This window comes from Drosophila miranda, chromosome 2, assembly GCF_003369915.1.
Source record: "Drosophila miranda strain MSH22 chromosome 2, D.miranda_PacBio2.1, whole genome shotgun sequence".
Taxonomy (NCBI): domain Eukaryota; kingdom Metazoa; phylum Arthropoda; class Insecta; order Diptera; family Drosophilidae; genus Drosophila; species Drosophila miranda.
Genome location: NC_046675.1, coordinates 28756364 through 28781157, shown reverse-complemented (window position 1 = coordinate 28781157; position 24794 = coordinate 28756364). Strand labels below are relative to the sequence as shown.

Genomic DNA, 24794 nt, shown 5'->3' with positions numbered 1-24794 from the left:
ATATACCGTAAATATACCGATGAAAAACGAACTAACCCACTTAAGCCCCCTATCTTTAAGCAGGTGAAAAACTTCAGTTAAACCGCGGAAAATAGCACTGTTTGTAAGTTCGTCTCGTAGATCCACATCTTCTCTTTATATAGACTTTCATAATTTTCGTGGTGTATTTTATTACCCATTGGCCTGTTATGTCAGTGTTGCGAAGTATTCGCGAAAATTGTACCTAAAAATACTCAAATTGTTTGTATATTATTTGGTATTTTTGCTTTTACGGTCACACGGAACTCTAGTATTTACGTAACGCGTTGTGCGCCGTTTTTTAGGTTGTTGTATACGGGCAGACTGGTCATTAAAATAAATAAAATTATACTAAAAACAGTAGTTAAAACGTAGTTAAACGTATTAAAATAAAAAGATGTTATATGGACATGTTATCACACACAGCTATCAGGAGAACACATGCACCCTTGTGATACCGCATCCCCATGCCAGGGAGAAGCCATCGCACTCGCCCACAGCAGCAGAAGCAGCTGCAAAGGGAGCACCAGCAGAGGCTGAAGCAGCAGGAGCAGAGACTGGGCGCGGGGTCGTGGTTGCCTTGGCACAGGAGGGTGCGGGCTGTGCGGAAGCATTACATGTGGATCGCATAAGAAACTGCGATATATTTGTTGACTCGCATGATTTGTACTTTTATGCCGATGTCAAGCTGTACAAGTGAGTCATTATCCAATCATTTATCCATATCGTATATGCATGTATGGCATTTCGCATTTCCTTTGTATTTCCCCAGATTCCACAGCCGACGCACATTCGATTTGCGAGAGCTGAAAACACTGCTGATAAAATTCAATCCAGAGGATAATCATTACCAGCTATGCCTACGCTGCCTGCCGCCTGCCACTGCGGCCACCACTCAAGATAGTTCATCAGGAGGTGGAGCCTCCTCTAGCATTGGCGATGCCCCGAAACCAAAGACCGTGCGCAAGGAGTACATTGCCACCTTTTTGCGGCTGCCTACACTGGCCGATGCCCTGTATCAGCCAAAGAAGGAGTCCCTTGTCCAGGAATGCAAACTCAAACGCATCACCGATCAGTGCCAACTGCAGCTCGAGGGAAACGAGCGCATATACAAGTTAACAAATCATTTCGGCTATGGCTATGCCAGCAAATACAGTGGACCCCCGGATATTAGCGATGTAAGTAGAGTGGATTGAAACTAAACTTTTAATTCAATATGTCATCCCTCTTCAGGTGGATAAATCCACTTGTCGTGTGTTGGAGCCCCATCGCCTTAGCCCCATTCAACGTCTGCAGGATCGTATTGTTGACGAAATGAAACGCTTTTCGCGCGACCAATACAAAATGAACTTTGTGGAGCTGCAGGTTCCGTCCGGGCATCAGAATCCCCTGCGCTTCAAGCCCAAAATCTTTGAAACTTCCATGACCCAAGAGCAGGCCCATCTGTTGCATAATCTCAGTCGAGAGGCGTTGCAGAAACAGCAGAAGGATGAGGAGCGCGGAGATGACGATAGCCCCTTGGAGAGGCTCAGACAAAAAGAGATCGACTGCGGCCTCATCAGCATTGTGCTGGCCATTTGCTACGATGTGCGGACCACCAATAACGATCCCACCTGTGAATCGGCCTGGACTCGCAGCATACTGTGTCCTCTATTCTGCTACTACGAGCAGTTCGACAACTACAGGGATGTCGTGGTGGCCTTCCTTCGTCGTGCCATAACCTATCCACTGTTCCGAAACTTTGAGCTCGGGCGCCAGTGCGTTCGGGATGCCATCGAGGTGCTAAAAGGCGGTCGGAACTGGCTGATTAATCAGCTTTTGTTGACGCACCAGCAGTTTGCCAGCGGTGAGCCGTGCCGCGAGAGCTACAACACCTACTACCTGGAGGACTACATAAGCTATGTGACCAATGCGAATGTCTGCAGCGATGAGCATCTGCATCTGCTGGCCCGCAATGTGAAGAATGTGCTGATGGATGTGACCAAAAAGCATCTGAATCTGGGCGTCACCGAAATAGAGACTGAACTGATCCAGGAGCTGATGCAGGAGATTCGTCTGACTGCCGGGGAGTCGCCGTCGCTGCAGCAAGGAGGGGGTGGCGATGATGAGATGGATATGGACAACGACACGTCCGGCCAGGAGGATGAGACAACGACTGATGATGACAGTGTCATAACCGATTCATTCGAGAGTATGGACATGGACATGCGTTTGATTGAGAATGAGGCTGTCTATGCGGCGAACGACGACAACGATGACGATGAAGACGACGACGACGATGATGATGAAGATGATGATGATGAAGAAGGCGGTGCGGATGATGATAATGAGGATTCTGCCTCATCGACCACAACCAGCAGCGAGGCGGAGGGCAACAGCGTCATCGAGCAGTGTAGCAACAGCGAGACGGCTGCCAGCAATAGCATCAGCACCACCAGCACCAAGTAGACATCGTCATGTCCTGTACCAGCATCCTTCATCCCCCCACCCCACAACAAAAACCACACCACAACCAACTTAATGTCAAAGAACGGAGGCTAAACAGTGATTACTTTTACCATTTAAAAAATACACAAAAGAAAAATACAAAATAGAAAGAAACAAAGCAAAGAAATACTGAAAAAAAAAAACAAAAGCAAGAAATTAAAAAATGTCTACTTACATATTAATTGTACAATAATTTATATATCAAAACGAAAAAAAAGCAAACTCAAAGATTTGTTTATGCCAAAATGAGCAAGAGTATTTAAAATATCCTTTTTCCTTTGCTCTACAATAACTTTTGTCTATAATTAACACGTCAAAAATACAAAGAACTTTAGCATTTAGTGTAAGAAATATTTGAATTTTGAATTCTGAAACAAAAACAAAAAACGCGAAATCTAGTTGTGCATTTTGTATATATACAAAAACATATATATATATATATATATCTACAAGCATATATATATAGATATACGATATTGATATTGTTGGTGCTGTAAGCAAAAAGAAAATAAACGAAATTATGGAAAAACGAAATGTGGAAATTGAATGTGAAATGAAAAACCAAGAAATGGGCGAAAGTCATCCAAAAAGCTTAAAGTTAAAGTTGTATAAATGTCTAGAAAGGTCATAAAAGTCAGGAAGAAACACGTCTAAATTATATTAATAAAATATATAATATATTTTTGTAATAAATCCCCGAAAATGTAACTTTTTTGGAGGTGAACGGATAAGTAATACTTACTTTTAAATGCTACCCTTGGCTATTTTATTCCGTTCTAATAATTTGTTAGTTCTTAGATCAAAAACACTCGAATTTATTTTAATAGTTTTTATAATTTTTTCTTTATTTATTCATACATACATACGAGTATATGCATATCTCTTTAAGTGTTTTTACGAGCTACTTTTAAATATTTATGGACTGTTAATTGAAAAACGCATCATCGCTTTTGTGGCGGGCTTCCTTTAGTTGTTGATTTGATTTTCGCTCCACGGATGATGAGGCGCCTTTAAATTACGATAGGTGTAAAGCTAAAATTTACAAGTTAAACTAACTAAACTCGTATGCATCTTGAAATCGCTAGAAGAATCAATGTGCCCGGGGTTTTTTGTTGTGTGGAGTTTTTGATCAATTAGTTCTTCCATAGGGTATCCTCCTTGCTTGTCTCACTCTCTCTCTATATACACAAGTCACAAATTGTTTAACAAAAAATTGTGTTGATTACTTAAACACTACGTACAACATGGCGGCCGAATTCCACATTTGGGACAATTTTTTACTGATCTTGCGCCGGCTTAAGAAAATTATTTTTTTTCCATCGTTTTTTTTTTGATTACATAATTTTTACTGACACTGAGTTTGAGTTTTTCCATTACTTTTCCTTATTTTTTCCATCCTTCCTTTCGTTTTTTCTTTAAATATTTACAAGAATCTGTTTTAGAACTAAGTGTTTTTGGCAGATTCGTGAGTTACAGATCTGGAAGGAGGGGATTTAAGTACTTTTAATTACAAATTCGTATAGATTGAATAGATTTTTCTCGTCGTCTACTCACTCATAGTCTCCTGTTGGATCTCCACTTTGTATGAGGGATTGTCATAGGCCGCATCGCTCTTGCGTGGAGGTGTAATGGACGCCGTTTGATGGACTCGCCTCCGGGTGATGATGAGGAGCAGGGCCAGCGTGGACATAATGGCCAAAGCGGCGATCACAGAGACCACAACCAGGGGACCGTAATAGTCACCCACTGGTTGATCTGTGCCTGCTGTGAGGAGTTTTCCTGTAATAATGAAAGGTAGGGATTAATGTAAGGAGTGATTAGGGTTCTTAGATCTAAAACTACGACAGAGCCAAGGCTTTTCTTTTGGTTTACCAAATATCTTAAAACCCAAATAAATCCTTTCAAAAAATTGCAAGACTTGAAAAGGAAATGATAATCCATTAAAGATTCCTATCAAAACTCTTCTTAGAGATATTCCCACTCGAGTCTTACCTGTCTTTCCAGGCGTGGCCGGTCCTCCTGGCTTCGTGATAAAGTTAACCACATTGCTCTTCTTGGTATTGCCATTCGTCAGATACATCTCCAGCCAAAGGCGGTACTTGGTGCCCGGCTTGAGGTCCATAATGAGAGTGCCTGTGGTGCTGTCCCGCTTGGCCACCTTGAACACGCTCGAGTCCTCCTTCCCAGCATCGCTCTGGTAGATGGCGCGATAGATGTGCACGAATTTATCCTCCGGATAGGGCACACCATTCCAGGAGATCTCCACGCTCTGGGTCTTCACCTTGGTGACATTCACAGTCACATCGAAGCCATACACATCGATCTTGGGCGCTGTGCGCACCTTGATCATGTGTCCGGCACGCAGCTCTGCCCCATGGCCGGCCAGAGGAATGTAGTAGAGACCGATCTCGTAGCCCGTATCCGGCTGCAAGTTCTGGATGGTGTAGCTGGTGAGGGTGCGGTGTATCAGTGGGGATGAGGAGTAGATCATGCCCGTGAGCTCCTTGTAGCGCAGCTGCACTCCATCCACATACTCCATCTGCTCGTCGCCGAGCTTCTTCCATGTCAACTGCAGCCATGTGGCATTCGTTTCGCTGACATTCAACTCTGCATCCTCCACGGTCTTGAAGATGTCCTGGAAGTCCGGCCTGTAGTCGGTGAAGGGCGGAGGTGGTGTGATGGTCCTCTCCGCTGGTAGCTTTACCACATGCACAGTGCTCGATGGTTGGGAGTTGAGATCCCTGAGGATCAGTGTGATCTTTACTTTGTACAGGGAATTGGGCTCTAGATAGTTCAAGTCGAACTCCATCTGCGAGGTGGCCAGGAGATCCTCTGGCGGTGCAAAGATCTGTTGCTCCCAGGTCGAGGTGTCATTGCTAGGTCCATTCGTGTAGCGCAGTTCGATGCGTCCATGGAGATTCACATAGACCTCGGGTACAGTGAAGACAATGTGAATGGTTCGTGCATCCAGAGCCTCCAGAGTATGAACTTCGATGTCTGGCTGCAGTTTGCTATTGCCTTTTTGGGGAAATATATGAATTTTTGGTTAGTTTTCAGCGACTAATTAATTTTTAGAGATTAGTATTTTGTTTGCCCCAAAAAATAATTAACGGATTTTGTTTGGAAAATCGCTCAAATTTCGGATTAGCGTAAAAAGCATGACAATGATGGATGGATCTATATGAATGTGTAGATGCTTTTGTATCTGTGTGAAGAGTAGCTTGTGTTTGTGTGTGGGTCGGCAGTTAGTACAGTAAAAACCCTGTCGCAGTGTTCTGTTGTGGCTGTTGTAGAGATCTAAGAGTGTTGGGTAGCTATAGAATATTTTGTTGGTTCAACCTGGATTGGATTGCTGCTGCTGCTTCGTTAGCGTCTCCTGATTCTGGTGTAGACTATGCTCACTGGCTTGGGTGGACAATCCTGAAGTAGTGCTGGAGCTGGGCAGGATTGTGGCCTGCTGTTGCAGTGGCTGTTGCTTCTGTTGCTGCTGTTGCTGCTGCTGCTGATGGATTGGTGGTGGCGGCACTCCCAGGCCCGGTATCACCGGATAGCTCTCATATGCCACGGGCTGGCCATCGACAATGGCAATGCCATGTGCTGGCGGCGGTGGCGGCAATCCACTGTGCACAATGGGCACATAATGTCCGGGATTCTGCTGCTGCTGCTGTTGGGGATTCTGCTGCTGCTGTTGGGACGGTGGTCCGCCTGGCACGGTCTGCTGCAAATGCTGCAGAATCTGTTCGATTCTCACTTGGGAGGGCAGATTATGATTATCCTTTTGGGTCTGCGCTGGATGTCCATTATGATTGGGATGCCCCTGATGTCCTGGCTGTTCTGCTCCCAGTATATTAAACAGATCCGATTGACTAGTCGGCACTGGTGGTGGCTTGCCTTGGGGCGTTCCGTTGGGATTAATGTCGTACGGCTCATAGGGATTGTAGTCCTCATAGACAGGCTTCACGGGATTGTAGAATCCAAAGGGTCCTAGGTGCTGCTGGTGCGGATGCTGGTGACCGAATTGGAAGGGCACAAAGCCGCCATTCTGCTGCAAGTGTCCCTCACGATCATCGAATATGACATCGTTCTGGTGCTGCTGTTGCTGATGCTGCTGTTGCTCCTGCTCCTGTTGCTGCTGCTGCTGCTGGTGCTGGTGTTGCACCTTCTTGTGTCCTTTTTCATGGCCCTTCTCATGGTTTTTCTCTGTCTTCTCAAAGATGCCCAGGCCTCCTCCAGTGGACTTTGGTGGCTTGCCGTCCAATGTGGGATAGAAGGCACCTGGAGATGAGGGCTTCTTCTGGGGCGGCATTTTGCCAGTGGTTGTTGTACTTGTCGTGGTCGTCGCTGTCGTTGTAGTTTCTGTTATTTTGTTGCATGTTGAATGTTGTTTGATTATTTACAAAATGCATAGCGTGAATATATTTATAATTGATGAAAAAAAGTAAAGTAAAAACGAAATTAAATAGCTTTCAAATGCAAAAACAGAATTGTGAGAGCCAGCAGAAAGAAAAACAAGTTAGGCAGCAAACTAAAAGCGCAAAAAAGTTAATTAATTTCCAATAAAAACGAATTGAAAATGATTTTCAAATGAAAAAAGCTCAAACGAATGACATGGAAGTGGGAAAAACGTTTCTTAAAAACTTCTATATTGCATGCAGTTCCCCAAAAACAGGAAAGGATTAATCTCAAGTCATGCAAAATCTATTTACCATTGGAAATCGGAGTGGATTGCGTGGACGATTCTTTGGGGGATTCCTCCTGCCCGGCAGCCCCGATCTTTGGCACCAGCGGTGCACAGCTCCATTGCTTGCAGCACTCGTCATCGGGTATCGGAAGGAGGCGAGCCTGTGCCGGATGGCAGGGCAGGTCCGCGGGCGGCAATGCCAGCACTGGCGGACACGCCGGACGGCACTCCACACGCCCATTCTCGCAATAACAATGCTGATCACAACCTAAGCGGAGATCCAAAGGGTGGCATGAGGCGACTATATGAAGGGAATGATTGGATGTATGGACTTTACCTGAAAGATTCGCTGGAATCGGAGCCCAGTTATCGAACTGCAAGCCCTTATAGGTGCACGTGCCATTGTCCACACATCGCATGCTCTCCGGACAGCAGTTCGGGGGAATAGGCTTGAAGTCTGCGGGCACCGGCTCCCAGCGGATGCAGTGCGGATCCTGCACGTCCAATCCGAAGTTCGAGGGGCACTCCACCTTGGCACAGTGGATCCCCTGCTCATTGCAGATGCACAACTGTTCGCAGCCATCGCGGAACTGCTGTCCCACCTCGTACTGGGAGCCCTTGAAGGTGCAGCCGGACGTGGCACCTCCAGCATCTCTGGCCTGCTCCTGCAACCCATATAGATGTTCCTGTTGGTGGTGCTCCTCCTCCGAATCCTCGTTCACACTGTTCTGGGGCGGGGACTGCGGCTGCTCATGATCATCCAGGGTGACATCGCACAGCTCGAGCTGGCAGCACACATCCTTGGGATCCTTCACATACACACACTTGTCGGCCCGCGTGTGATTCCTCTCCGGACACCGTGGACGGCAGTCCATCACTCCACCCTCGGCACAGTGGCAGATCTGATCGCAGGCGATCTCCAGGCGTTCGCGGAACTTATAAACGCCTCCCATGTAATGGCAATCATTCTTCGGCTTGGGCGTGGCTATGTGGGTGCAATGCAATGGGAGGAATGCAGTCGAGTCGAGAGTGTGCGGCGAGTGTTTTTGTGTATGTGTTGTGTGTTGGGGCATGAGGCACGTTTATGGAATGGCATAGAGAACACAGCATGTTAAAAAGCTTTGGCCAAAAAGATCGACATGTAAAAGCCACAAATAAAGCCATAACAAAAGCTACTACATCTGCTTCATCTTCCTCAAAGTCGTTTTCTAATGATTAATGGAAAACTCACCTTCATCATCGGTGCTGGAAATGGTAGTGGCTTCCTCTTCCACTGCTGCTGCTGCCATTGCTGGTGCTGCTCCCTGCTCGGATATGGCCACAGTGGGCTCTAGCAAAGGTTCATTGCATTCCATCATCCGACAGCACTCATCCTCCTCCACCACACGCTCTCTGCAGTTGGGATTGGCCATGCTGCGCTGGCTGCCACGGGGATAGCTCAAGCCCTTGCAACGTGGCTCACACATCCAGTCGCCGCGGTTGCAAGTGCAACGCTCATCGCATTCCCTCTCCATGGTATCGCCATGCTGGAAAATGTGGCATTTATTTAGAATATAAATAACATGTGATAGGGATAAATATTCCCATCAATAGACCATCTCTTTGGGTATCCAATGGTGTTAAACCATTAATTCCCAATATTTCCCTTCACCCATTCAATCAAAACCTAATCAAGTTTTTTCCTGATTTCCCTTCTAAAACATTTCCCACCACTTTCCCTGTCTTCAATGGCAAAAGTGCAAAAGTTCTATCATCATTTATTTAGGGAAATGACTGAAGATCGACCTACTGTGCCAGTTCTCGCTCTTTTCGCATCCGCAAAGACATTTTTCTGCCAATTTTTGTGTACTCTGTGAAAGCTATTTGCACAGAAATTACGTCAATTTGTGGCATAAGGCAAGCACTGATGTTTTGGAGTGGATGATCATCAATCATGCGCCTGTTGACTCAAGGCAATCATGAGCTGAAATTTCCTGCTCTCTGTATGGAGTGCTCCAATAACCAAATATGTCATATACTTCAGCCAATGCGGTGGTGCCCACGCACGCGTAGACCCAAAAGTTCGTGTCTTGAGTCTTTTGTTTTAGCGAGAAAACACTTTAGGCAGTCGTTTGTTCTTTTAATTAAACGTCGGGGACTAGGGTTCTATCCTGTTCTCTCAGCCGTTTATATGGCTCTCAGGTGCACAAATTCACGCCCAAAGCTTTTTATGGTTCGTGCCCCTGCCACCTGCCACTGCCCCCTGCTTTTATGGTGGGCTAATGAGCACAATTCTTGTGAACTTTTGGGGCCTCGGGCGGCCCATAAAAACGCCCCCTTTGCCACATTAAACTACTGGAAAAACAAGCTAAAATATCAGCTAAGCTGTGCAATTTACTTTATTAATATATATATTTTTTTTTACTATTTGGCTGCTCACTTGAAAAACATTTGCGGCATGCGGCTTGGCATGTTGCACGTGTCCGACAATCGATGGCAATTTATAAGAAATATCTGATGGGGACGAGGGTGGAGTGAGGGAGGTGGAGGAGGGCCGTCTATCGGCAACAATTCATTAAAAGTGAAAGCAAAAATTATTTCATATCGAACGCGAACCGCAAACTCGATTATGAAAACGACAACACAAACAATTTAAAAGATTAAGAAAAAAAATTGAATAAAATAAGGAGGGAGGGAGGGTAATACCGAAAAGGGAATACTCTTTTTATGGAAATTATAAGTGCTACTTAGTACTACAGACATTTCTTATTTATCATTGAAAAAAGTACTTCCCTTTCGAGAAGATCTCTTTTTCGGAGACAAACTTTCAATTATTGAAACTCAAAATGCCTTACAATTTCCCAATACCCCTCTATAGATTAGGGTACTTGAAAAAGAAAAGCCAAACGCTCGTTTAATTAAAGCAAAATCAACACTCCAGACTCAGACTCAGGCTCAGGCTCAGGCCCAAGCGCAGGCTCCATCCCAGAAAAGTGGGTTGGGCTTTGGTCAGTAGTGCCTCATTCCCCAGCTGCAGGCATTCATTGCACCAACTGCACTATATATGTGTACGGTATATATCTACAACCGATGTAAGCCATGAGTAGCGTTCATGATTGGTAGCCATTCCGTGCCTCTGTGGGGCCGAGTGCAATGTTTGATGAACACGTCACAGTTGGACAGACGCACAAAGGCGTGTTGGAAATGATTGAAAATGCTCGTTGGCTGTTAATTAGATGAATTATTTTAGATGAAAGATAGAGCCATACAACTGTATGCATTGTTTAACCAAATAGTTCTAATGCAAATCATTTATCTAGTGATTTATCTGAAATGCTAACAATTTACACGTTGCTGGAACTATTGATCGGATTCCTGGACTTGAAATGGGATGGAATTTGCATTTGAGAGTGTTTTGGAATTGTATCTCCCTCTCGGATCTGGTACTGCCGTTTGTATCTCCCTCTCGGATCTCGTACTGCCGTTTGTATCTCCCGCCTTTGGCCAAAACCACAAAGGCGATGTCAACATCAATCACAACCCAGCAATTTACTGGAATTTTCTTTGCTCGTTTTTTTTTTTGTCTTTTACTTGAAATTTGTTTCTACATTTTTCTCTCTTTTGATTTTTAAGGTGCGCAAATATTTTGCATAATTGCTGCTTGGTCGAACAGCGACAGCGGCTCACCGAAAATATGGTGTTTTTTTTAGTTTCGTTTTGTTTTTTTTGGAGTGCAGCAGGAGCAGCAGCAGCTGCATTGGGGATTGAGAGTGAGACTGAGTCTGGAATATAAGGCCCAGCGCTCTGACCGGTTTCATTATGAGCGGCAGTGGACCCAAAAACTTGTTGGCCATTATGCAATCTCCAGGGTGACGACAAGCTCCAATTGGAGTTGCGTGCCAGGAAGTGGGCTGGCTGCCAGACAAAAAGGAATGATGATGGAGGCGTTTGCGCTTTCTCTACGGGATCAAACTTCTATATTTTATTATCTTTGTATACTAACCTTGTAGCTCTTGCTGTTGGCCAAACATTCACGTTGCATCGTATCCCCGCTGGCGGTGATTTCTACTATTTTGGGCATTTCCGTTTCCGGTTGAACAGTGGTCGTCGATGTTGATGTTGTGGTTGTGGAAGAAGTACTGGTACTGGTACTGGTGCTACTGCTACTCTCCTTGGGATCCTCATCCATGCTGACATCACTCAGATCCATGAGCTGCTCATGTGTTGTGGCATTGCGATGCAGGAAGAGCTCCTCCACATCATCATCGCCGGCACCACCCGCTGACCGTCCCTCGCCGGCAAAGGCCACAAATGGCGATGGCTCCTCTGTGGTGGTTGTGGCTGGCGTTGTGCTGGTGGCTGTACTGCTGCTGCTGCTCTCCGACTCCGACTGCGACTCCTCCTCCTGTTTCATGTGTTGTCCTTCAACAATGTTAATCACTGGACCCGACGACGATTCGTTGTCTGGTGGCATGATTGTGGTGGCAGCCGCCGCCGCTTCGATTTCTGGCTCCTCATTCATATGCATGGCGCGTGCTCGAGATGTGGTTGTAGTTGTAGTCGTCGTACCCTCTGTGGATGTGGATGTGGATGGCTCGGCAGTCGCCTTGTTCTCCAGACTGACAATAATACCTGCATCAGAGCTGCTCTCTGTGGTTGTAGTTGTTATAGCTGGCTCTGACGATGACGAGGACTCCTCGGTGCTGGTCGACAGCATTTGATAATCTTCGTGTTCGGCCAGGCGATCATGATTCTCGGACAGTATATGCACATGATAGGGATCCTCTTCGCGCTCGATCTGCTGTGTTGCCTCTGTCGTTGTCGTTGTCGTTGTTGTTGTACTGGTTGTTTTTGTTTCCTCTGTCTTTTCACTTTCATTTTCATTGGGAATCACTGAGGAGTCACTGTTCTCCTCGCTGTTGCTGTTGCTCGCCGTGATCAGCGTCGCCGGATGTCGGAAATTATTCAGATCCTTGACCACATCATCGTTCTCATTGGATATTTGATTGAGCAGCTGATCTTCTCGTGGATCCTTCAGTGCCTCGGTGGTGGCATCAGCTCCACTATTCTCCGCGTGCTCATCCCTCAGGGGTATGTGCTGGATGTGGGTCTGATCCGCCTCCGTGTGCGAGAAGATCAAGTGCTGTTCGGGTCCATCACTCTCCTGTCGCGGCGTTGTTGTGGGCTCTGTCGAGGTGATTGGTTCAATGCTGGTAGAACTCACAGAAGAACTACTCATTGTGTCTCCAGCAGCTGGGGGCAGGGAGCTGCTGCTGTTGGTAGGTGGAAGGGATGTTGTGGTCACATCTGGGAAAAAAACGAAAGGAATAACATTAGAATCTTCAAAGGAAAATGAAAGATTGGGATTACATAAAAAGATCTCTGTTCTCTCGAACTCCCTTGGCATTCTTCTTATTGGAACCATAACCATGCCTCTTCTCCTTAGGCATCTGTCTATAAATATTCCCTTCCTATCAATACTGACTCATCCCCGAATGGGGTAAATAAACTCTTAAGACTTTGTCCCACATTTACGGTAACTGAATGGAAAAAAAACAGAACTTTTCTTGCGCAACTCTAGCGGAAATATGGCAAATCGTATTGGAAATATCTCACGCGTACCATCATCATCATCTTGAGGAACAACAACCACATCATCCGCAATTCCGCATTGGCCATGCCATCATTGAAAGGTAATTTCTGTTTTCAGTTCTCAATTCTCGTCTCGCGGTTCTCGCTTTTTTTTTTTTTTTTTGCCACACAACGAACCGAACCCCAAGCATCTTTCAAGCAGCATCAATTCCTCAAAATCTGCAAGGTATTCATTAAGCTCCGTCTGCCTGCTGCCTTTTGCCTGCTGAATCATCGGATGGTCGTCCATTCTTGGAAGACCCAGTGGAGGGACAAGCCCCAAACCAAAATATCAGCCCAGCCACATCTTTTATGATATAATTCTTGTTTCTCTTTGGTTTTTTTCCTTTGTTTTTTCTTTGACTTTTGAAGCGCTTAGGCGATGGTGTTTTGGGGCCTGCCAAAGATGTTGTTCTTTGGGCTTTTTTCCTTCATCTTTTGTTATATAATTACATTTATATTCGGGCATTCATGTCATAAATAAATGATGACCTTAGTGGAGGCCCCAAAAACACTTGTCTTGCCCATGGCTTCTGCAGAGAATTAAGATTGTTTCTGACCAGAAAAACATTCAATTAAATAGTTAATTCATTAATTGGAACTTGAACTTGAACATCAGCGATAATTGTAGCACTTTTTGGATACTTCTAAAGGGTTGTCAAATCTAAATTAATGGGAAGCCATCCATCAAAGTTCTATTCATAATTTTCCTTTATTAAATCAATCAATATCCCTGAAATATGGACATAATTATGTTTGATGGGTCTTAAATAGGTCTAAGAATTTCCTGAATTTCCCGACCATTTTTAGTAATAACTCAAAATGGTTTGCTGCCTGCAATTTTCATCAAAATGTGCACACCCCATCATTGCGGACTGCAGTCGAATGGAAAAGTAAATAACCCTTTCCATCATATACCATATATACCATACGTTTACTCCGCTGACTCATGGACGTACTTCTCTTTCATTTCTGAAGAGGGGACAGGAAAACACCCGCTGACGATCTCTCTCTCTCTCTCTCTCTGTACGAAATGCTACCCCATGGGGGACGGCATTTATCCAGTCAAGTCCTACGCCTAGACAGGCCCTAGAGGGGACCTGGAGTGTAGGTGGTTGGGGGAGAGAACGGCGACTAGCGACGAACGACGAGCGACTGGCGACTGGGACTGTCATGCATGCGTGGTAATAAGCATTAAAGCGGTCCCTAGACCCCAGTTGTCGTCGCTCCAATAAGAAAAAGGTACAAAATATACGCTTGGAGGCAGTCAGTCAGAGTAAGAGTCGGACTGAAAGACAGAGTCCGGAGCCAGCATGCAACGGACGCCAATTTAGCGCTAAAAAAGCTAAGAGTCGAGAAGTTACATGGAACGAATGGGGAATGCCCTAAAATAGGGTTCTAGAGATGAAGAAATTTAATGAAAAAGTTAGATTTATTGGCCACAAAGGGGATTTAGAGCATGTGAATGGAATGGGGATAAATAGAGGGACTTTTTAATAACAATTTTCCGAAAAGATGTAAAGAACCCAGCCTTCAATGGGGATAACTTTTATACGTTTATTTCTATACTATTGGAATTCCTACAAAATATTCTACCAAAGATTAGAGCTCCAAATTTCCTTCCAAAAGTTATGGTAGATGGAGAATGAGTCACACTCCTGTTCCCAATCCCAAAATAAAGGTCAACTTATTCCCCAACATCAATAAGTTAGGGTATAAAAACGTAGAAGAACTACCGAACAGTTCGTTAGCCCACAGAGAGAGAGAGAGAGAGGGAGAGAAAAGAGTAGGAGAAAGAGACCCTAGCCGACTTACACAATACGAATATATAGACAGAACAGATCTTTATGTGTGTGTTTTATGTTTTAGCTGTTGCTTTTATTGTTGTGTCGAATGGAGAGAGAGAGAGAGACCAGAACTCTTAGGGTTACTGACATGAACCTTGAATTTCAGTTCGTTATGCTGCTGCTGCTGTTGCTGTTGCCTTTACCTTTGTGGCAGCCTCCAGCCATAGCTCCAACTCCAACTCCAACTCCAGCTCCAGCTCCAGCTTGGGATCTGTTGCTATTGCAGTTCTTGGCTGTTCTGTTGACTGTTCTGTTCGGTTCGGGTCTGTTGTCACGGTTAGCCGTTTATAATACGCCAACTGTTCGGAGCTCTTGCGGCTGGATCGCTGGCTCTCCTTTTGTTTTGTCTGTTTTTACTTGGCGCACAATTTGTCTTTTACTGTCATTGATTTTCATTTTTCACTCGGCACTCGTTAAAGCCAGCCAAGGCATCTTCAATTTATTTTGTACATATAGTATATACATACATATGTATCTATAGAATATATATTGTATGTATGTATGTATATCCCTTATGTATTCCGCATAGATGGAGGACTTGTTTGGTGGTCTTTCCGTTATGCAAGTTTCTTTTTCTGTGCTGTGCTGTGCTGCCTTCTGCATCTGCCGTACAAAAGACTCAGACAACGAACTTGAGTTTCTGTATCTTTTATACGTTTTGTCCTCCCTGTTGGCCATGCAAAATGGGTTTTTGGTTTAGCATAGTTTATGACTCAAAGCTAAGCCGGTCAGCCAGTCTTGATTATGATATATATATGCATACGACAATGAATGCCAGGCACCAGCAACCAACAACAGCCACAAGACCAAACCACTTATGCAGAAAAATGCAAAAATGCCTGTCCGCTAGTGCAAAGCAACACTCATTTGCGGTTTTTCTAAGTCGCCGCACGTTCTGCGGCTCACACAAGCAAACAAATGATCGGACAGCCGGCCAGTCGAAAGGAGTGGGAGATACCCTCCTTGGATACAGATAGAGGGGGAGTTTGGGGTCTGCTACGAGTATACATAAGTGATGTGCTTAGAATTGACAAGCTGCCATGAAGCGTTGCAATGCAAACCGGATGTCTTTGTTAGGTGGGATAGTTGCTGTTCTGTTGTTGTGGATGGTCTTAATCTAGAGTTGATGATGGCCTAAAGTGTACGTTAGATTTGAAAAGAGAATAAGGGTTTCTTGGTCAATTGAGCAGCTGCAAAAGTGAGCGGAGAATGAAGAACCGCTTTGAAAACTCTACCTTCTTGATTCCTTACAACCTGATTTTGGTTTCGATATTCTCTAAAGAGAATGGAAAGGATTGATAGCTAATCCTAAATTTTAAACCAGTATTCCTCATTGTGTTTATACTTTTGTCAAATTCTAAAGTTTTCTTTCATTCTTTCAGGTTCTTTTATGCATAAAACAGGTATAATATTCCATTTATAACCATTCTTAAACGGTTCATTATCGGTGCCCCTACAAAAATACTTGTATTCTTTTTTCCCCCAATTTCCGTCTCTATAGATTTTTTTTTATGTTTGGGCTCTGGGGCTTCGACGCAGCCAACCGGAAGCAGAGCTTCATAATGAAACCTGCCTAATGACCATTCCCCATGCCCCACTCCTCAAAGCCTCACCACTCCCTCCCCACCATCCACCCCATTCCTCACTCTGTTGGCCGCGATTTGTAACGCGCAAAAAGTGTCAACAAAACGGAGCGGCTCCACCGATCGGAAAAGGGTAAAAATGGGGACTGGGGGGGAAAGGTCTGACCATTTTTTTTTTGGGCACTGTAACGGTCATGCCTCAGAGTGTGTCATGAATCCATAATATATATACATATATATATATCCGAATGGTATTATGCAGCTGTGGGTCCGGTTTTAACTTCGAATTATAAACAAATTCGAAATTGATTACGCAATTTTGTTGGATGTTGCCTGCAGTTTCAGTTGTTTCTGTTTTTGCCCCTCTTGGGTGTTAATTTTGATTATCTTTTTTTTGGTTTAATTAAAACCAGAGTTTGGAGGTTTTTTTCTATTGTATTTGCTTTAGAAATTTCGTGCTGATGTTAATGAAATTTCATTGTGATGGCTTTTGTCCATGAAGATGATAATCCACATACACACGAAGAAGTCCGAGTATGGAAATTTGTGAAACCAAGTGTTAAATTTCAATAATGAATGTTGGAAATGGTTCAGATCTGATGAGAGAGTGAATGGAGGAATGGTTACAGAAGAGGTTGATGTTTTAATTGAGGAAGGAAATCTTAAAGGTATCATTGTTGTTCTTAGATCCAAAATTACTTTTATGTTGCCATCAATCTACAGCTAAATGCTAGATCATTTACACTTTTGAAATACATTGAAACCCCGTTTTCTTTTACAACCAAAGAATCCCAAAAAAATCTACTAAGTACACAGTACTCTATCATAAATTTGTATCTCAATTGCAGTTAGCCGACTACGCTTCTAACCCAAATGCGAGGCATTTTATCGGCCTTTCTATCTGGCTAATGACAGCAAAAGAGTGCTCAGTGGAAAGGCAGGGCAGACGAGAGAACACACATATAAATGCCCAGCGGTCAGTCATTCAGGTATTTCTGATAGGGTAGAATTCCACTCGACAGACACCATTAAAACCCACAGACACCAAACCCCGACCCAGCGAAAAGGGGAAGACAACTCAAAGCAAAATTATTTCCCAACATAACACAGCATTTGACCTTTTTCAACTCGAAAGTTCATGTGCATCTGACAAACAACAAAAATGCAGTTTGACCTGGTGCAAAATGGTGGGGGGACTGCAGAGGGAGTAGTAAGTATCTATGGGAGGGCGGATCGTATCCAATGCTATGACGGCAAAAGAAAAAAAAACACGTTTCAAATGCTACGACGACGAGGCTCGTGTCATTGTCCATTTAGTAGTTGGAGTGGAGTACTGTTAAAGCCAAGACAAAGACCTCTGGCAAAAATATGAACAAATAAACACTAAGCCCCTTAACTTTTGTATAAATATTGTGCCGAGTAGTAGCGAGTGTCTGTTGTATCTGATCTCAATGGAATGACACCCCACAGACACACGGAGAGTCTTTACCCAAGTGAATGCGAGTTGTTTGGCCGGCCATGAAATCGAATTGGATTTGGAATTGGAGTTAGCCATGTGAGAGGTTTTGCCGACTAGCTCTGTAAGTTTTGTGGTGGCAAGTGGCAAGTGCGTTTGGAGATTGAAGGTCAATTGAATGGCACAGGCAAGCGAAACTCACAAAACATCAAATGAGTTGGAAATAACATACATGGGGGATAGAGGGAATGGCGTGTGTAGCGAAATAGGGGCTATCAATGGGCTAAAGTAAGCAAAAGCTAAGAGTAGTAGAGATGAGCAAAAGCAAGAAAGAAACTGCCTCTTTAACTGGTTCTAGCCAAGCAAAATTTACTCTCAATACCACCTCTTCTTTCCTATTCATATCTAGATATACATCCATAGCAATTAGCACCTTAAAACACTAAGAACATGCCCGGATTCAGTATAAAAATGAACCATTTAACACCTAAGCTATCCAAGAATTAGCCCGATTAAAGACTCCTCGATAAACCATCAGAATCCGAATCGAATTAGTTTAGAAGTTCTTTGAATGCATAAACATAAACTAAAATGATTTCCTTCCGATTCCTCAATCCTTTTACCCTATCATTATATAACAGATATTTCCTACCATTCAGTAGCAGTAACAGTAGAAAATAGTCATAGCATATAATTAAATTAATGTTCATTCTTTATTATCTTTCACCCAGTTGAAGCCTGGCGGCACTTCCTGCCAGCGTTCTCTTTCCGACTCCCCAGTATCTGTATCTTTGTATCTGCACCGTTCAATGACACACTTAATTGCAGCAGTATACACACACACACTAAGCCACAGAAGTATGTGCAATTAAAATGCATTAATTAGCCGCACATTGGCTTTCTGTGCTACATTTTTCCCACTCGTATGAGAAAAATTTGCTTTATATATATATATGAAAAATTATCTAATTCAAAAAAATGCAAGACGGCCAAGACGCATGTCTAGACCCCGCGAGAGCTAGAGGAATCGCATGATACGTGTGTGCTCTAAGTGGAATTGATGCCATTGCCTAATGCATATTTCAAACGAGTTACAATTATACTTATTTTTACTTTGCTTTTTTATGTATTTTGATTGGCGCCCCTGACATAAATAGGAATGAGATTAAGATTGAGGCCGGGCTGCCGCCAGGGCGGGTTTTCACTTGTGTAACCCGTTTGGTTCTATTCGAATTTGGAGAGTTTCTTTAAAGTTTGATGTCTCGGAGAAAGCCCCCAAAGCCAAAGCCAAAGCCAATCCATGTGTCATGGAAAACCCACCGAAAGTTCACTTTTTTTTGTTTTGGTTTTGACACTAAAGTTCGAAGTATCTGTAAGCCATATTTATGGCCAAAATGTTAATTGTTGGCTCTGTCTGCACTTTCACGCATCTCTAACTCCCTCTCTAACGATGCTCTGTGTGGAGTACAACGCCATAATAATAATGGTTATAATAATAATAGTAACGGCCAACAATTAACAACAGTTTTCGGTGTTGGTGTTGTATCTGTCACTCCACACATTTGGAAATTGTTGTGTGTGGCTTGTTGAAAAGTCTTTTCTTTTTAAGCTACTTTTACTTATCGGTTCATTATAGCGGGTCGCTAGACAAAAATTTTGCCAGCTAATCGAGCATGAACCCCAGCAAAGCGAAAGGTACGGCGAGACACGCACCGAACTCTGGGGCCACACCCTCTACAGAGTATATATGGCATATTTCTCACACTCTGCACTCTGACAACAAAACTTGTATCCTTGAAAACTCCAACGAAAACAAAAGTCTTGTCTGCCTGCCTGGCTTTTTCTGCAGAATTTCTCAGTGACGCAGACAGAAAACAAACATAAAACAAAAACAACACACAAAAAATCAACAGAAAGATGGAGAGAGAGAACTCCCATGGGAGTCCGTGCACAAACAAAAGACTGAGGCAACAAACTTGAAGAGGCATCGTCTCCATGGGCGACTCGGGGCATATTTCATTCATGCAAAACTTGATGTTTTCGCTTAAATGTTGACTCCATCCTAACATCCTCTCTCGAAATTCACGACTATCGTGCCGCAAATATGTAAATTTCACTCTGCTATGATTTGTAAAAATAATAAACAATCAACAGGTCCACATAATAGCAGGTCACTCAGCACTTTTCGTTTTTTTTTTTTTGTAATTTATGATTATTTCTGTTTTTTCTGCCAAGCTGATGGTTTTCCCTTGAAGAAAGTAAATCTGGTAATTGAGGTCGTTCAGACTCGTGTTTTTTATATAAATATATAAGTATATTGTGCAAGAGAGAGACCTTGCTTGTGTATATTTTTGGCAACACCGTATCGAGTGCAGGGCCCTGACTTGCATTGCCAACGCATTGAAAATTGCTCAATAGGAATTTTTCAATGGAAGGCCATAATTTTTGCACTCAGTGATCAATTGGGAATAACCGCACAGTGGAAAATTAACATAAATGATTTATGTACTCGACTTTCAAGTACACCAGCCACCATGCTCTGCAATTTTCCAACTCATTAAAGTCGATCGGTCGGTCGGTCTCGTGCTTGTGTCGATTTTCCTTAGTTAGCAAACAATTTACTGGCCTCTGGTTTCGGCTTTGGGTTTTTTTTTTTGCACAAACTAGTTGGCTGTCTGTCAAACAGTGAAAAAGCATCGCTAATAGCTTTTGTTTGCACTAACTGGGGGAAAATCCACGAACAAACAAGTAGCAATTTTATTGGAAAATATTCAATACAATTTTATAGATTTTATTTATGAATAAATTTATAGCTTAAACTCCTAGGCTGGCTCTGAATGGCCGCAGGAGCTATTTGAAGTTCAAAGTGGGCTCTCCAAAAATGGAGATTTCTGGATTGCATATCCGCTTGGGCTGTTCGTTGATGAATCATTCGGACACACAGCTTTTATATATAGAATATATATTTCAATTTATACATATAATTGTTTGATCCATTGACACTTCAAAGCCCCACTTAAAGACTTGTCTCCAGTGGCTGCAACTAAAGCACAAACCCGTTTTGCAACTGTCCAAAGTCTTGCTCAATAATTGATTTGTAAATACGTAAATGCTCGTATTTTTAGATATATATTTACATAACGTAAGACCTTAATCTGATGGTTGGCTGCCCACTTTCTGACTAATTAATGAAGCCACTCTCTTCGGCAAGGGGGAACACATCAATGGATTCCCGAGGCTGATCAGCAGGTGTGGTGTGTCTTTTGCATAGTTTGTGGGTGTTTCAACCCAAAAACCAAATGACTAATTGCTGAATATATTTTTCTTGTTAACTTTTCGTGGTACATCTTTTTATAATTAGCCCCCGCGATACAGACATTCCACTCCCAAAAATCCCTGAGGCTAAAACAAACGAATTTTTCGGCTGCAAGTAGGTTAAGATCATGAATCATTGCAATTCCCTAATTTGCATATAAATTGAGTAATTTTTTGGAGGTCTAGCCCCAAACCTTATTAACTATTCTCTTGGCATTTGGGGCGACTTGTGAAGGGCCCAAAACCCATCGAGTGTTTCCACTTTTCTAAGCTGAAACAGATCTGATATCTGTGTGTGGGCCAACCCTGGGCCCCATTTTATCGAGTCATCAATGGACCAACAAGATGAGAAGTAAGAAAACCTAAAACAACAAAGGAAAAGTACAACAAATTGATGTTTTTTTTATGAGCCATGTCGCTCTCATGTCGCTTTTGATGTGCATCTGACATTAAACCGAAAAAACTACACTCAAGCTAATTATAACATGATGGCCCCAAAGAACCGAAACAATTAAACTGGTAACCTCATTTTCTGTATAAGAAAAACTTGATTGGTTTAGAAGATATATGAGTACTCAGACGAATGGAGCCTTTCACTTTTGATCTGGAAAAGTTCTTGTCTCAAAAGATTATCTCAAAACGTGTGGGAATGCTTCATTAAACATCAATTTTATCCTCTAATCAATTTTTGTATAGCTTTTCTTAGTTTAAAAATTAATTTAAATCTTGGTTTTGTTCAGTTTCTTAGGTTACAAATATTTATATGCTAGCTTTTCTTGGGTCTAAAGTTATGCATGTTTTCCCTCCATTGCCTATTCATATTTTCTTATATCTAAAATATTCTTTGAATGATTGATTAACCAGAGAAAAGTTATACTTCTGAAGATGTAATACGTGTTGGAATGTTGCCTTCGGTTATAGACTCACATTAAAAGTTAATTTTCTCTCTCAAGAAATACTTAAATTATTATTATGATACTTTCCCATTTCAGGCTTCAACAAACTGGAAGTCTCTGCCTTTTAGCTTGCGGTCAAAAGATGTTCAGAAATTTCGCTTTGATATGCCGCACAATTAACTAAGTAATTCAACAGGAAACAACTTGTTGTGGCCACAAATACAAATATATTCTACCAATGATTAATCCCAAAAGCCACGAAAATTTCTTTTGGTTCGCTCCATTTAAGCGAATCCGAAATAATTATGGAGAAATGTCTTACAGATCGAAACGAAATTGGTGGCAGGGCCGGGCAGGGCAGGGCAGGGCGGCAACAGCACACCCAAGACACGCACTGGCTCACGATGTGAGGAGGCCTGGCCGTTAATTGGTGGCTCAGAGAATGAAATTTGATTATGGCCCAGAGAGTCTCTGAGAGTGAGTCCCAGAGCCCAGGTAAGGTGAGATTAAAGTGTCTGGCAAACGATCTGGGGGCCTAGACAACGTCATCGCCATCGTTGCGTCTTGCCGGCATCTATAATTTTCATGGCTTTTGGCTTTCGTATAACTCACCAGCTTCGGCCGCATTCAATTTGTTGGACGTTTCTGTAGTGCTTGAAGTCGTTGAACTATCCGCTTCCTCAGTGGTACTGCTGGTGCTGGTGCTGGTGCTGCCGATGCTGCTTTGTTCTACGCCAATTGTTGTTTCTGCTGCGGTAGAGGAGACTGTTGTAGATTCTGTTGTTGTGGCATCCATAGGTGGTGGTGGTGGCATGGTCGTTGCTGCATCATCCTCGCCTGCAGGCGCAGACGCCGCATGCTCAATTTGAATGCCAAGCAGCAATAATCCCAAGAGACTGGCCAAACACAGTCGTCGCCACGAGATCGTGGCCGTATCGCCTACGGCTTTTCTTCTTCTACACGTTTGCATTTTTCAACTTTTATTTTTCTCACACGTTTGCACTTGTTTTTATTTTTATTGTTAATTTATAATGATTTTCTATAAGAAATAAAATTTGCAATAAGTATTATGTATCAACTTTTTGTTGGTTAAAGGTCTCAATCATTAACTTTAGGGCACTCATTGCGGTTTTTTGTTTGGGCTTGCTTTTGTTTTATATTTTCGCGGTTTTTGCGTTACACGATATTTATTTTGTAGCGGTTTCTGTTGGTTTGGTAACTCCCCAAAATGCTGTCATTTCCGTTTGAAAGTCGGGTTAAATAATGCTTTTTGTGTGATGTCAAGTGCTATATTTTGTCAGTCCATTTGATGGGTGATTTGTTGGGCGCTCACATTTGGGTTAATATTACTTGGAAAGTTGCAAAAATATTCCACTTGTCCAATGGGGGAACTTTACGAAATTTCTTTTTAATGATACTTCAGTTTTCCTGAACTGTTTGTTAAGCAAATACTATGACTTATACTTCAAAGGAACTGTGCATTTAGTCATTTGTCAACCATTACAATGTAATTAATGATTATTGCAAATATTTGCTTTAAGTCTCTTGGAATTGAGTTTTATGAATGCAAAGCTGTGGTTTTTTTTTTAAGGGAATTTTAAGTTTAGTCATCATTGAATAAAGTGATAGTTGATATTTGAGTTAAAAAATCTTCTGTATCGCCTCATAACTATCCAATTCCTCAAGCAGGTTTGTGTTCCAAGTCTTTTGTGCGTTGAAGAAGGTGAAACCTTTCTTTGTGAATATATTTCCATTCAAGCATATACCACAAGTCTCTCGAAAACTGTAGTTGATGGATGACCTGAGAATATTTAACCCTATTTACCATTTTTAAGATGGATTTACAGCTCTCGAAACAATGGTAAGGCAAGGGCAAACCCATAAATATCTTTAATTTGTGGCCATAATATTTGTTTCTCACCAACTTCAACCAAAAAAAAAAAAACTGTGCAAAAAGGCCACAGAAAACTAGGCAAATAACCCAAGAAACCCTAAGATAGACAAAAGCCAACAAATTGCCGAGGAAACTATGCTCATGCAATTGGATTTAAAAAAAAACAAAAAAAAAAACTTTAGACCCAAATTGCAATAGCGAAAATATTTGAACCGGTTTTCCAGCAGCAGCCAGCAACTGGGAAAACGGCTGCAAGCCGCAGAATGCACTCCAATGCCTTTTTGGCCAAGTTTCAAGCTTCAAAGGCAATTAGACGGAAGGCGGCTTCTAAGACACAGCTACCACAGCTACCATATCTATTGCTATTTGTTATAGTTTTGTTGTTGCTGCTTAAACAAATGATGTCATTGTAAAAGTTATTGGGGTTACTGCTTGGGTCGGGGGGGGTCTGGTCTGTGTGTGTGTGCTGACATTTCACATTTCACTCTCACTCCTTGTATGTAGAAATGGCAAAAAGGCAAACAACAAAAGCAAATAAGAGGGGAAAGAAACAGAGAAACAGAGAAAGAGAGGGAGAGATCGTAGAGAAGGAGAGGGGAAGATCGTTGAGTGAAAGAGAGGTAGATAGCATGGCGAGAAAGAGAGAAAACTTGTTTTTGGTATTTTAAATGGAATGTTTTTTTTGTCCATCGATGTTGCTGTTTCCACCCCTCCCCTTCTGAGCATTTCACTTGTGTTTTTTGTTTGTTCAATAAGAAAGCCGCAAAAGATTAGCATAAATCGGTGAAAATATCCAACGAAATATCACTTGAACTGAAGATTAGCACCAAACCGGCAAAAGGTTATCTGTTATCTGGCCACGTTTATAGACCCAGAGAGAGAGCGAGAGAGACACACAGGGAAAGAGAGAGAGCGATTGAAGCGCACACACAGACCGATAGATAGAGATATATTTTATACACGTTCGCACCGGGGCCAAACCGCTCCGTCTGAAGCACGTCCACCAA

The 24794-nt window shown here is 42.8% G+C and overlaps 2 protein-coding genes across 5 annotated transcripts; one reads left to right on the top strand and one right to left on the bottom strand.

Moving 5' to 3' along the window:
* The first annotated feature begins 351 nt into the window (after positions 1-351).
* LOC108157081 (protein SHQ1 homolog) lies at positions 352-2846 on the top strand. The gene is made up of 3 exons (XM_017288929.2): positions 352-714; positions 791-1196; positions 1252-2846. Exons 1-3 carry the CDS (start codon positions 416-418, stop codon positions 2464-2466), a joined length of 1920 nt encoding a protein of 639 aa, XP_017144418.1. The 5' UTR covers positions 352-415; the 3' UTR covers positions 2467-2846.
* An 877-nt stretch (positions 2847-3723) lies between these two features.
* On the bottom strand, positions 3724-24791 carry LOC108156006 (putative epidermal cell surface receptor). 4 transcript variants are annotated; one of them, XM_017287208.2, is made up of 10 exons: positions 24723-24788; positions 22506-22932; positions 11169-12472; positions 8418-8712; positions 7524-8171; positions 7212-7454; positions 5845-6861; positions 4498-5523; positions 4060-4284; positions 3724-4005 (listed from the first exon to the last, which is right to left on the bottom strand). In XM_017287208.2, the coding sequence occupies exons 2-10, from the start codon at positions 22861-22863 to the stop codon at positions 3950-3952; spliced, it is 5172 nt and encodes a 1723-aa protein (XP_017142697.1). In that variant the 5' UTR covers positions 22864-22932; positions 24723-24788; the 3' UTR covers positions 3724-3949. The 4 variants fall into 4 exon arrangements, with proteins under 4 accessions (XP_017142697.1, XP_017142698.1, XP_017142699.1 ...); XM_017287209.2 differs by having other exon boundaries at positions 3724-3983; positions 24723-24787; XM_017287210.2 differs by lacking the exon at positions 5845-6861 and having other exon boundaries at positions 24723-24791.
* Positions 24792-24794: the final 3 nt, after the last annotated feature.